At 60.0% G+C, this 12,765-nt stretch overlaps 3 protein-coding genes across 3 annotated transcripts in view; 2 read left to right on the top strand and 1 right to left on the bottom strand.

Moving 5' to 3' along the window:
- Positions 1-12,765, bottom strand: part of LOC132320358 (dynactin subunit 2-like) — a 197,292-nt gene that overhangs the window by 32,219 nt on the left and 152,308 nt on the right. The gene's annotated exons all lie outside the window — the stretch shown is intronic.
- DCTN2 (dynactin subunit 2) overlaps positions 2,228-12,765 on the top strand; it is an 88,166-nt gene continuing 77,628 nt past the window's right edge. Inside the window, 8 exon segments of the mRNA XM_059832594.1 lie at positions 2,228-2,293; positions 3,394-3,504; positions 4,285-4,353; positions 4,901-5,074; positions 6,429-6,557; positions 6,559-6,660; positions 7,328-7,424; positions 7,536-7,597. Of these exon segments, the coding sequence (XP_059688577.1) occupies positions 2,228-2,293; positions 3,394-3,504; positions 4,285-4,353; positions 4,901-5,074; positions 6,429-6,557; positions 6,559-6,660; positions 7,328-7,424; positions 7,536-7,597 (810 nt within the window).
- Positions 12,028-12,765, top strand: part of LOC132320322 (molybdate-anion transporter-like) — a 1,447-nt gene continuing 709 nt past the window's right edge. The window contains 2 exon segments of the mRNA XM_059832597.1: positions 12,028-12,129; positions 12,131-12,757. Coding sequence (XP_059688580.1) covers positions 12,028-12,129; positions 12,131-12,757 — 729 coding nt within the window.

The raw sequence follows: 12,765 nt of genomic DNA, 5'->3' as shown, positions 1-12,765 counted from the left end.
GCAGTTGTTCGATTGAAGTTGTCTTGTGTGTCACAGATGCTGCACGCTGCTGCTTTAGTATGTGATGGTGCGAGAGCCCTGGCTCTCTGAAGGATGGATGGGGTCATTTGGGGGTTTTAGGCTTAAAGCGAAGCAGCTGGAGGAGGAGAAACCACAAGGATGTGGATGCCCAAGATGGGCTGCACAAGGAAGAGGAGACAAATCACTCTGGTTTGGGAATGGGGGAAGATTTGCTTCCCTCTGAGTACAAAACAAGGCACTTTTTAGCCTGATTGTTGCTGGAAGTGGAAATACAGTTTGCTCAAGTAGCCAAATAGTCTACTGCTGAAATGTTGTGAGTTTGGATGATTTCATTGAAAAAGTAGGAGTTTTTCATGTGAAATGGGTATTTTCCATGACAGTCCTTCTGCTGTGATGACTTCGATGTGAGATGAACCACCCTTATTGCAATTTAAATTTATCATTAAGCCCCAGCTTGGAGCCTCTTGCTGGCCTTTCCACCCTTGGTTTTATTTTGGTTTCCCAGGGAGTACACGCTCTCCTATCTCTCTCTGCGGGCATGCATCGGGCTGTGGACCGCCTTCTTCTGCATCGTGCTGGTGGCCACCGACGCCAGCTCTTTGGTGTGCTACATCACCCACTTCACCGAAGAAGCCTTCGCCTCCCTCATCTGCCTCATCTTCATCTACGAGGCTCTAGAGAAGCTGAGTCACCTGCGGGAGACCTACCCTGTGCACATGCACAGCCAGCTCGACTTCCTCACCATCGACTAGTGGGTTTTTTCCTCCTAAAATGCCCCTGCCCCTTGGCAGGAGCTCAGGGCTGCACCTGCATCGCCTCTCCCTTACCCGTGTCTTGGCTTCTCTCCTCCCAGCTGTAAGTGTGAGGCACCGACGCATCCCAGCAATGAAACCCTGCGTTTCTGGGAGAGCAACAAGATCAACGTGTCTGGCATCGCCTGGGAAAACCTCACGGTGACCGTAAGTGCCCCGAGCCACTGCTTCCTCGTGCCGCGGCCACGGGGCCCAGGGGCATTCGCGTGGTGCACAAGTCGGAGCCCTTCAGGTGGTGATGGGCTTCCAGCTGTGCTAGTGCTGCTCTGAAAAGTCATTGCTTAAATCTAATGGGTGGTTTTAACCCGCTTGGTCCTGGGAAGGAGCGTCCACCTTGTCCAGTCCACCTTGTGCCCAACATCGTGGGTAATAACTGTCCGCCTCCTCAACGCGGTGGCAGGACAATATTTCTGACCGGCAGCAGAAATAACCCCCTCGTTATGCAAGGTTTCCTTGCCGCACGTGCACTGCCTTTGTGTCCTGATGCTCTGTTTCTCCAGGAATGTCGGTATTTGCACGGAGAGTTTCAAGGACCTGCCTGTGGACCCAATGGCCCCTACACGCCTGACGTCCTCTTCTGGTGCTGCATCCTCTTCTTCTCCACCTTTGTGCTGTCGAGCTTACTGAAGAAGTTTAAGACCAGCCGATACTTCCCAACCAGAGTAGGTAGAAGACGGTGGCCAGCAGCAGTCTCCACGCTCATTTCCCAAAATGGCTTTTCTGGAGCACTAAGCAGTATTTGCCACCACTCGGTCGAGCTGGGAAACGTTGACCTTGAAGGCCAAGCTCTCCATCAGCGTGGACGTCCCTCACTCATTTCCATGAGTGCAAAAGGATCGTAGCATTTCCCACCTGCCTGGCGACCTGTCCTGGAGCCATCTCTTGCTCAGGCAGTGGGAAATCAGGTCTTCCACAGTTACTTTTTTTCACCTTCTGTGCATTATGTGCTCAAGGGGAAGGCTGATTCAGCTGAGGAGCTGCCATAGCAAACGACACTATTTCTTCCTTTTGAGGAACAAATGATGCCTCAGTGCCTTATTCCCGTTTTAGCTGTGAGCGTGGCTGTCGTGGCAGACATCTGCTTCCTTCTTTTGTAATTTTATTTTTTTTTTAAGGTTTCAATTAAGACAACCCTTTTCCACCTAATTAAACATTTTGTATTGCCTGGCACCAGATCTCACAGGCACAAACACAGCAACGGTATCTAACCAAGGGATTTGGCTGCATGTCCTCAGCATGGAGGGGTTTTGTTAACCGGTCTTAATGGTGTTGACGTCCCTCACTTTTCCATGTCATGTTGTGGCCCCCTTCGCGACGCCCCCTTCAGCTCTGGTTTCTTGCCCCAGGTACGGTCCACAGTAAGCGACTTTGCTGTTTTCCTCACCATCGTCGTCATGGTGCTCATGGACTTCATGATTGGGATCCCATCACCGAAGCTCCACGTCCCCCATATGTTCAAGGTAACGGGGTGTTTTGGCAGGGAGCTGGTTTCAGCCCTTGGGGATGCCACAAGGTGATGCCGGGGCAGGACAGGGCTGAGTCCGGAGGAGATGCTGGTGGTGCGACCATCTCCTCTTCTGCCTCCAAGCGCATCGTTTCCTTCGGGAAAGGAGAAGACAGCCCCAAAACTAGATACCTCCAGGAGAAGTATCTGTAGGTGCTTGCAAAGAGGGCAGCGGCAGTGCTGAACCCCAGGGTGACGTGAAGCCAGGGCTGGGAGGTGCTCTGACATGGGAATGGAGGGGAAAAGCAAAGCCAGTGAGGTGGCTGGGCTGGGAGATGATGCTGATGTGTGTGCTTTGTTGCAGCCTACCAGAGACGACCGCGGGTGCTTCATCAACCCCGTAGGACCCAACCCTTGGTGGACGGTGTTGGCTGCGCTCATCCCAGCTCTGCTCTGCACCATCTTGATCTTCATGGACCAGCAGATCACTGCTGTTATTGTGAACAGGAAGGAGCACAGGCTGAAGGTAAGGGGCTGCAAGAGATGAGCCCATCCCCAACCCACTCCGGGCTGCAGGCACGGGGAGAAGCTCCTATTCCAAATGCTTTGGGAAGGCATTGGTTTGGGAAAACGTCAGGTTGCGTGGCAGGATGCTCTCCTGCATTAATGATGACACAGGGAGCAAACGACAGGGAGTTCAGATGAGCAGCCTTTCAGAGGAGCAAATTAATCTTGGAGCAATAGAGAAGCGTGGTTTTGTTTTAAAATGTCAGCAGTGGATGGGGGATCGAATTGTGTTGACGCGCTGCCAGGGATAACTCAGAGTCACATCCTACTTGCAAGTGGTGGAAATTTCTTTATGAAGGAAAAAACCCGGTCTTTTTTTTTCTTTTGAGAAGTAGCTATCGCACAACCAAACCCACTTTGTCTGAACTCCTGCCACCTTTTCATGCAAGGGGCTTGCACAAAGAGCAGATACCTCCTTATTTGTTTCCGAGGCGTGTTTTAAATTCTCAAGAAGTTGACTTGCGCTCTAGCGGGGTTTGAGCCTGACTTGCGACGTTGTCCTTGCTCTTGTGCTGTGGGACGCTCATCTCCTTGTTTTGCTTCCCGCAGAAAGGATGCGGGTACCACCTGGACCTTTTCATGGTGGCCGTGATGCTCGGGGTGTGCTCCGTGATGGGGCTGCCCTGGTTTGTGGCTGCCACCGTCCTGTCCATCACCCACGTGAATAGCCTCAAAGTCGAGTCTGAGTGCGCAGCTCCAGGAGAACAACCCAAGTTTCTGGGGATACGAGAGCAGAGAGTCACTGGCTCCATGATCTTTGTGCTCATGGGCTGCTCTGTCTTCTTCACTTCTGTGTTAAAGGTAAGAGGAAAATGCAAAACACCCAACAGCCACGAGCTTTTTGGAGGTTACCCAAAACCAGTCCCCTCTCTCCAGGCCCGAGCAGCTGTGGAGTGGAGGAGGAGGTGATCCCAAACCTTGGGGCTTGACCCACAGTGGGAAGCAGCCTCCTCGCTTACGCTTTCCAGCCGTTCAGCACGTTATCGATGGCAATTTGCTCCCCCAAATGCCTCAGCACAGCCGTTCCAGTAGCTAAACACACTGAAATCATGTCCATGGGCTTCCTTGCGTGTTCCTCCCACAAGATAATCTCCTCGCTAGGCTAAAAGGAGGCACGTCGCTTTTGCTTGTTGCTACAAGAATAAGGAGAAAGGTTTTTCTACCGTCACAGAACGTGGCATATGGTAGCATGGTCGCCTGTTTTCCTCCAACCTTTCTGGAAGATAGGATTCTGCTGATGAAAGATAACTCCAACGTTCAGCCTAAAGCAGAGCGTTAGCTCACTCGCAGGCACAAAAGCTCTGCTGGTTAAAATCCGACACGTCTCTAACCCTGTGGAAACTGGAAAGCTGTAGGCAATTTGAGGCAGTGCCTGTAGAAGAGAGTGGTACTACTGAAAATGCAATTTAAAAAAATAAATGATTGCATTCTTTCTTTCAGTTTATACCAATGCCTGTGCTTTACGGCGTCTTTCTCTACATGGGCGTGTCGTCGCTCGGAGAAATTCAGGTACGGACTTTTTTACAGCGTGCAGCATGTCCGCTGCCTGGTATTTCATCTCCGTAGAAGCAGGAAAAAAGCAGCGGCATGGGAAAAAAACCTCTCGGAAAGCAAGCAATGAAAATATTTTGTGTACGAAAAAGATTGGAGGAGGCACAGGAGGTCTATAGGGCTGGGAGGACCGGGCAAGTTGAGCGCTCCCTGTTTAAACACAGGTTAGGGCAGGCCAGTGTTTGGTTAGGTGAAAATGGGGGAGTTGAGTGCACAGGGAAGGCAATTTCTACCACTGGTGGAAATCCTTGCTGGGGGATTCAGTGGGCCAAGACAAGCTAATCATAGAATAACGTGGCATAATTGCACTTGGGTGGGCAGCTCTCACGGGCAAGCTGGTTTCTAGCTGGAGCGAAGGGAAAATGGGTGCTGCTCCCAGGAGGAGCATAGTGGGATCCACGGTTTCTCATGGCGAGCGAGATCCTGAAAACTCCCTCCACGTCTCAAGAGGGCCAGAAGCTTTCCGCAGTCCCAAGGTGGCAACTTTTCCACTTTGATTTTGCAGTTCTTCGATCGCTTGAAGCTGTTTTGGATGCCGGCGAAACACCAGCCGGATTTCATCTACCTGCGGCACGTCCCCTTGCGAAAGGTGCACTTCTTCACCGTGATCCAGCTGATCTGCCTCGTCCTGCTCTGGGCCATCAAGGTGTCCCGTGCCGCCATCGTCTTTCCCATGATGGTAAGAGGCGGTGCCGCTCGGCAGAGGGATGTTTGCCGCGTTGGAGTGAGATGTAGCACCACCTCTGGCCTCACCGCATCTTCCCTCTTATTCGTGCAGGTTTTGGCTCTTGTATTTGTCCGGAAAGCCATGGATTTCTGCTTCTCGAAGCGAGAGCTCAGCTTCCTGGATGACCTTATGCCAGAGAGCAAGAAGAAGTTGGACGGTGCCAAAAACGAAGCCAATGAAGAAGAGGTAACGCTTGCTGGGCGCTCGGGGCTGGACATCTCCCTCGGGCTGTGAGATTGCCTGTTTCTAGCACAGCTTGTCTTTACATGTTGGGGCAAGATCAGAACTCAAAAGAAACAGATACTAATAGCCTGGATCCCACATCTTAACCTTTTTTTTCCCTGAATGAGCAGTGAGCTTAACACTTGAATAGAGGTATAATTTTTTAAATGAGTCATTTATAATAACAGATGATGATGATGATGATGGAAAGATTGGCTTGTAACAGTGTTTTTAACCCCCCCCCCCAAAAAAATTCAGAGTGAAAGGTCTTTACCCTGCTGCGCTAATAGCTAAAGGTGCCACGAGTCAGAAGGAGAGGGCAGCATGCAATGTTTTTGCCGCCTCCCTGCTCTCCCTTGCCCGCTTTGCATCTGCCCTGCCTGACTGCATGCGCTGCCCTCCTTGTCCTTCAGGACCCCCAGGGATGCCCTGGCCCCCCACAGTGGGTCTCAGCCCCACCGCGCTCCTGCCCCACCGGGCTCGTGCCCCCCCAGTCAGTGCTGCTGCCTGCGCAGAGGGGTGCTGCCCAGGGCTGGTCGCTGCCATCCCGCCGCAGCCCGTCCCGCCAGGCTTTGCAGCACGCTGCGGGGCTGGGCAGGACACGGGCAGGCGAGAGGGGCCACGCTGAGCCCCCATCCATGCTGCCAGCACCGCACAGGGCTGGCTGCTAAGGCGGGGACAGCTCGTGCCCCTGCAGGGACCGGCATCGGGGCTTTGCCCTCCCGGATGGCTGCCGATGCCTCCCTCCTACCCCCGTCCTGCTCCCACGCTTTCTCTGGGCACCTTGACCACTCCTCGCGGTGGCTGCGAGCAGCGCGTCCGCTACCCAGTCCAGACTGCCGCGCTCTCGCAGCCGCTGCCCGCGCCGCTGCCCTTGCCTCTGCGCTGTCGGCCCCCGCGTCCCGCATGGCTCCTGAGCCCTTGCGCAGGGCCGGCGGGGCCGCCCCGGCAGCAGCCTCGGCGCAGGGACGTGGGTGACGGCGGGCCGTGCATGGGACAAACCTTCTAACGCGATTTTTGTCTCTCTCTTCCCCCCATCTCCTCCTAACCTTGCTCTGACTTTCTCACCTCTGGGAAACGCAAGGAGCTGGTAAGAGCCCGTCCGTCGGCCGCCGTAACCCTGCGCTCTGCTCACGGGCGCTCGCCGCTGCCTCCCCCAGCCGGACGGCCCCCCCTAACGCTGCTAGTGCTGCTCCCGCTGCTGTTGCGCCTTCTTGTCCATCCGCAGCGTGCCAGGACTCCCCGAAAGCGCTTCAGGCCACGTCTGGGTGCACGGGCTGGAGAGGGGCTGCCGTGGCGCAGGGCGGCAGATGTGGGTGTCCTTCGGGTGCCTCCCGCAGGGTCCTGCTGGGTCGGGGCCCCTCGAGCGCGTCGGGGAGCGAGGAGAGCCCAGACTCAGGGCCTGCAGTCGCCCTGCCAGGCTCCGGCCAAGGCCCCTTTGGTCTCGGAGGGGTTGTAGTCCCGCAGCCCCCCCGATGTCCCCCGGGTGGTGGGAGCCACCTCAAAACGCAGCCGTGGGGCGATTCCAGCCCTGCTGGTCCGGGAGCCGCCCCGGCTGCCCATGACACGAATGGGCTCAGCAGCAGATTTCCTGATACTGGTGTTGGGGCTGCTGAAAGGTCTCAAGCCTCGGGGTACACATGCTCCTCTGGCCCCGCTGCCAGGCCCTCAGGGGGGTTTTCCCGCCCACCGGGCCAGGCCAGGGGTCCGATGTCCCCGCGCCAGGCCCTGGGGACACGCCGCGTCCTGGACAGCCCCCGCTGCCCTGGCCAGACCCTTTGCTGAGTTCTGTCCCTGTGTGTCAGTCCGTGGGGGCTGTGCCCCTCTCCGGGGGAGGACGGGGCCACCTTCATCCCCTGCCTGTTACTGTCCATTCCGTCTCCAGCGCTGACCCCGGACGGCCGCCGGCGCTGCAGGGAGGCGGCAGCTGCGCCGAGAAAGCCTCGCGGCTGCCTCGTCCCTAACGCCGAGCGTTGTGTGCAGGAGGAGCTCACCAGCAGCAGCGTGGAGCACCTCATCATCAACCCCAACGCCGCTTACGAGAAGTTCAGGGACAAGCGCCTGGGCACCAAGGGAGTGGGTGAGCCAGGGGGTTTGGGGAGGGGTGGGCCGTGGGGAGCCCAAGCTGAGCCCAGGGAGGGCACAGCCACCCTGGGTATTTTGGGGTGAGAGCCTGCTCTTCCTCTTGCAGATTTCTCTGACAGCATCAGCAAGAGCAGGACAACGGGCTACGAGTCGGGGGAGTATGAAATGGTGAGTCCAGAGCGCGTGGGCATGTGAGCCACCCCGGTGCCTTGTCCCTCGTCCCCACTCAGCCCGCGGTGACGTCCCTGCCCGGGGCCGCAACTCACAGAGAGTCTCAGAAGGCTGGAGGTGGGAAGGGAGCTCTGGAGGTCATCTGGCCCAGCCCCCTGCTCAAGCAGAACCCGCTGTTGGTCGGGCTGAAGGGCAGCAGCCTTGTGGTGAGTCAGGCAGGGGCTGGGGGGTGTGCCGGGTCCCTGTCCCCCCACGCCGTGGCCGTAGGACTTGGGGGGGATGGTCCCAGGGTACTGCCATGTCCCCCCTCGCCCTGCTGTCCCCCTCCAGGAGACCGTGCAGGTCCTGCAGGCCAAGGTCAACATCCTGGACGTGGCCGTGCTGGACCAAGTGGAGGCCCGGCTGCAGGTGAGGGGGGGCGGAAGGAGGGAACCGCGCGGTGGGTGTGCCGGGGCCGTGGGAGATCCCCGGGACAGCTCTGGCCGCGTCTGTGAAACTGGGGGTGGGCACTGCTGGTTTTGGGGTCTCCCATCCGCTGCCCCCTCCCCAGAGTGTCCTGGGGAAGGTGAATGAAATTGCCAAGCACAAGGCAGCGGTGCAAGATGCCGACACGCAGAGCAAGGTAAGAGCTGGTGGGGGGGGGGCCCCAAAGGCAAGCCCAGCGTGGCGGGGGCTATGTGGGGCCCCCCCTGCAGACTGTGCCGGCCCCGCCCCATCCCGCAGATCCACCAGATCTATGAGACGATGCAGCGCTGGGACCCCGTGGCCAGCACCCTGCCTGATGTTGTGCAGAGGCTGGTGACCCTCGGGGACCTGCACGAGCAAGGTGAGGGGCTGGAGGGGTGTCGGGGACAGTGGCGTGGTGTGAGCGGGGACATCTCCCGCTGGGTGGATGAGGGGATCGAGCGCTCCCTCAGCAAGTTTGCAGATGACCCCAGGTTGGGTGGGAGTGTGGATCTGTTGAGGGTGGGAAGGCTCTGCAGAGGGCTCTGGCCAGGCCGGATCGATGGGCTGAGGCCAATTGTATGAGGTTCAACCAGGCCAAGTGCTGGGTCCTGCGCTTGGGTTACAACCACCCTATGGAACGCTGCAGGCCTGGGGACGAGTGGCTGGAAAGCTGCCTGGCGGAAAAGGACCTGGGGGTGCTGGTCGACAGCCGGCTGAGTATGAGCCAGCAGTGTGCCCAGGTGGCCAAGAAGGCCACCGGCATCCTGGCCTGTATCAGAAATGGTGTGGCCAGCAGCAGCAGGGAGGGGATCGTGTCCCTGTACTCGGCTCTGGTGAGGCTGCACCTCGAATCCTGTGTTGAGTTTTGGGCCCCTCACTCCAAGAAGGACATTGAGGTGCTGGAGCGTGTCCAGAGAAGGGCGATGGAGCTGGTGAGGGGTCTGGAGCACAAGTCTGATGAGGAGCGGCTGAGGGAGCTGGGCTGTTCAGTCTGGAGAAGAGGGGGCTGAGGGGAGACCTCATCGCTCTCCACAACTACCTGAAAGGGGGTTGTGGGGAGGTGGGTGTTGGTCTCTTCTCCCAAGTGACAAGCGACAGGACAAGAGGAAAGGGCCTCAAGTTGCACCAGGGGAGGGTCAGGCTGGATGTTAGGAAAAATTTCTCCACTGAGAGAGTGGTGAAGCACTGGCAGAGGCTGCCCAGGGAGGTGGTGGAGTCACCATCCCTGGAGGTGTTCAAGGAACGTGTGGACGTGGCACTGCGGGACATGGTTTAGTGGGCATGGTGGGGGTGGGGTGGGGGTTGGACTTGATGATCTGACAGGTCTTTTCTAAGTGTGGTGATTCTGTGATCTCGGGGCGGGGAGGGGACACTGCTCCCCCCCCGGCACTGGGCTTTCTCCTCCCTCCCAGCCACGCAGTTCGGGCAGGTCCTCGTGCACTTGGACACCACGCAGCAGGAGATAGCCGGTGCTCTCAAGGACAACACGGTGCTGCTGGCGGAGGTGGGTCCCGCCAGCACCCGCTGGGGCGGAGTGGGGTCCCTGTCCTGCCCCCCCTGCTCACCCCCTTCCCCACTTCCCCCAGGTGCAGAAGACAATGAAGGAAAACCTGGCTATCGTAGAGGACAACTTTGCGGACATCGACGCCCGCATCAAGCGGCTGCAGAAGTGAGAGCACCCGGGAGGCCCCCCCCGCCTCTCTGACCCCCGCCGGGCCCTGCGCCCCCCCGGGAATCCCTCCCTCCCCCCGCAGGGCCCAGCCCCGGCTTGTAAATACCCTGGCTCTGCCCCCCTGCACAGCCTGGGGGCTGGAGGGGCCTCCCCACCCCGGGGTGGGGGTCCCCGTGCCCCCCCCGATTTCCCCCAATAAACAGCTCAGCTCAAAGTGCCTCCATGTCGGCATCTCCTTCGGGCTGTGGGGCAGGAGCGGGGCCCAGCTGCCGGGGTCTAAATGCATCTTTTAATGGTGCGTGGTCCCCCCAGTCCGTCGGACATGGTGGTTGCCGGTCCGGGGGGCCGGGGAGGGGGGAAGGTGGTTTTTGGTGAGGGAGAACCTGGCGCCAAAGGAAGCCTGAGCAGCCCTGGCCCCGGCGCTGCGCCACCCCCGGGGCTGAGGTAACGGGGGGCGGCGGGAGCCCCCAGCGTGGAGAGGGGGCCCTGGGGACGGACCCCCGGCCGCGTCCCCTGGCATGGGTGCTGTGCCCCCACCCATGTGGGGGCTTCCCCGGGGTGGGGGTCGCCGCGGCGGTGGCGGTTTGAGGCCTGCGGGCAGTTGCCGGCCGTGCTGCTGTTGGGATGAGGGAGCCGCGGTGGGATGGCTGCCGGGACTGGGGGACACCAGAGGGGCGGTGGTGGGGGCACCGAAGGCCGCCTTTGCCGCTGTCCCCTCTGGCTGACCATCCCCTCCGTCCGACCGTCCCCTCCGTCCGACCGTCCTTCGGGAGTGCTGGGTGAGAGAGGCTGGGAAAGGCTGGAGCAAGGCCCGTGCCCGTGGCGGGAGAGCCGCCGGCCGGGGAAGGTTAAGGAAGCGGAGGTGCGGAAGCGCGTGGGCGCAGGTGACCCCCCAAACCAGGCAGGGTGGTGCGCGGAGCTCACCCCGGGGGCAGCCCCACCGTGTGACCTGGCCCCTGTGCCCCCCCCAAACCCAGTCTGTTACTAGAGATCGGGGCAGGGCTGGGGTGTCTGAAGGGATCAGGGGTTGAAGGAGAGAATGAGGGGGGTCAAGGGGATCTGGGGGGGGTCTGATGGGGTTAGGGGAGGTCTGAGGAGATCCGGGGGGAGTCTGAGTGAATCCACAGAATCTGAGGGGATCGGGGGTCTGTGGGTCAGTAAATGGGGAATTTGGGGAGAGTGGGGGTGTCAGGGGAATGGCGGGTGTTAGAGGGGACCCGTGGGGGGGTCGGAGGCATTTGGGGAGTGCGGGGGGATTGTGTGATTGTGGGAGTCAGGGTACCTGTAGGGGCCCAGGGTGTTTGGAGGTGTCCGGGGGCGGGGGGCAGTAAGTGGGGTGTTTGGGGCCATCGGGGTGCCCAGAAGGCACGGGGAGTCTTTGGGGAGGTGGGGGTTTTGGGGGGGCACACCTATCCCCGGCGTCCACATCCTGCATAACGCAGCCGAGGGCAGCCCAAGAGCACAGGGCTGGTCAGCTCCTCGTCCCCGTTGGCTTTTCGTGGCCATGCCGGCGGGCAGCACGTGGAGGATGAGGGGGCCTGTTGAGGCGGCCTTTGGCTTCCCTGGCCTCGCCTCGGGCTGCCAGCAGCCTCTCGCTCCCTCCCAGGTTCCCTCTCCCGGCTCCAGCCACTGCCGCCTTCCTCACCTTGCGTCATGGGGCCAGGCGGAAACAGTTCATGGAGGCTCTGTCGCGCGGCTGCTCCCCCCGCTGAGGGGCAGGTGTGGACGGGGCGGGGCGTGGGGCCTATGGAGGGTCCAGGAGGAGTGTGTGGGGCCGTATAGGGTTGTGGGGGGGCTCTGGGGAGCGTGTGGGGTGGGCAACCCACGTCTGTGGGGTCCTGAGAGAGGCCTTATGGGGCCTGGGGCTGTGGGGCTGGTGGGAGACACCTTGTGCGGCTGTATGGGGCGCGGGGCTGTGGGGGGCTGTGCCGTGGGGATGTATGGGGCAGGGCCGGGGAGGGGGATACTGTGGAGGGATACTGTGGGGGGATATAGGGCAAGGCTGGGGGGGTACTGCAGGGGGGATGTATAGGGGCCATGGGGGGTGATCGGGGGGCCCTGAGGCAGGTGGGGGGAGCTGCTCAGTGGGGAGGGGGCTGCCTGGGGCAGGCGGGTGACGGGGGATCAGTGGGGGCCAACGAAGCCTGAGGCGCCTTTTGGGGTGAGCTGGGGGCGGCTGACTGGGGGGACACCTTTCCCCAGGAGCCTCCACCCACCCGCAGACCCACTGACCCCCACTCTTACCCCTCCCCGCAGGACCTCCGCAGCCCCCCCCAACGCCGGTGATGCCGGTGATTTCCCCTCCGCCATGCTCCTCGCCTCCTACGCCGCCTGCGCCCTCCTCCAGGCCGCCTGCCTGGCGCTGGAGCTGGCCGCCTGCCGCTCCCGCCCCCCCTGCCGCCCCTCACCACGCCAACCCGGCCTTCCGCCGCTTCCAGCGTGGCTACTACTGCGTCTACCTGCCGGCACTGGCCGCCGACTGGCTGCAGGGACCCTACCTCTACAAACTCTACCAGCACTACCGCTTCCTGGAGGGACAGATCACCATCCTCTACATCTGCGGTTTTGCCTCCAGCGTCCTTTTCCGGTTGGTTTCCTCTTCTTTAGTAGCTCGATTGGGTCGGAAAAAATCCTGCGTCCTCTTTTCCTTGACCTACTTGATTTGTTGTTTGGCCAAACTCTCCCGGGATTATCTGGTGCTGGCGGCAGGGAGGGTTTTAGGGGGCTTGTCCACGGCATTGCTCTTCTCTGCCTTTGAGGCGTAGTACGTCCAGGAGCACGTGGAGCGGTACGATTTTCCGACCGAGTGGATCACCATCACCTTTTCCCGAGTGGCATTTTGGAACAACGTCATCGCCGTGGGGGCTGGGGGGGTGGCCAATTTCTTCGCCAAGTGGTTGGGGTTGGGCCCGGTGGCCCCGTTCATGGTCTCCACCCCCCTCCTGGTGCTGTCGGGGGTCTTGGCCGTGAAAAATTGGGATGAAAACTACGGGAAGAAACGAGCTTTCTCCAAAACCTGCGGCGACGGTTTGAAGTGCCTCCTCTC

Source organism: Gavia stellata, chromosome 35, assembly GCF_030936135.1.
Source record: "Gavia stellata isolate bGavSte3 chromosome 35, bGavSte3.hap2, whole genome shotgun sequence".
Classification (NCBI taxonomy): Eukaryota; Metazoa; Chordata; class Aves; order Gaviiformes; family Gaviidae; genus Gavia; species Gavia stellata.
This window is presented reverse-complemented; position numbering and strand designations above follow the sequence as displayed.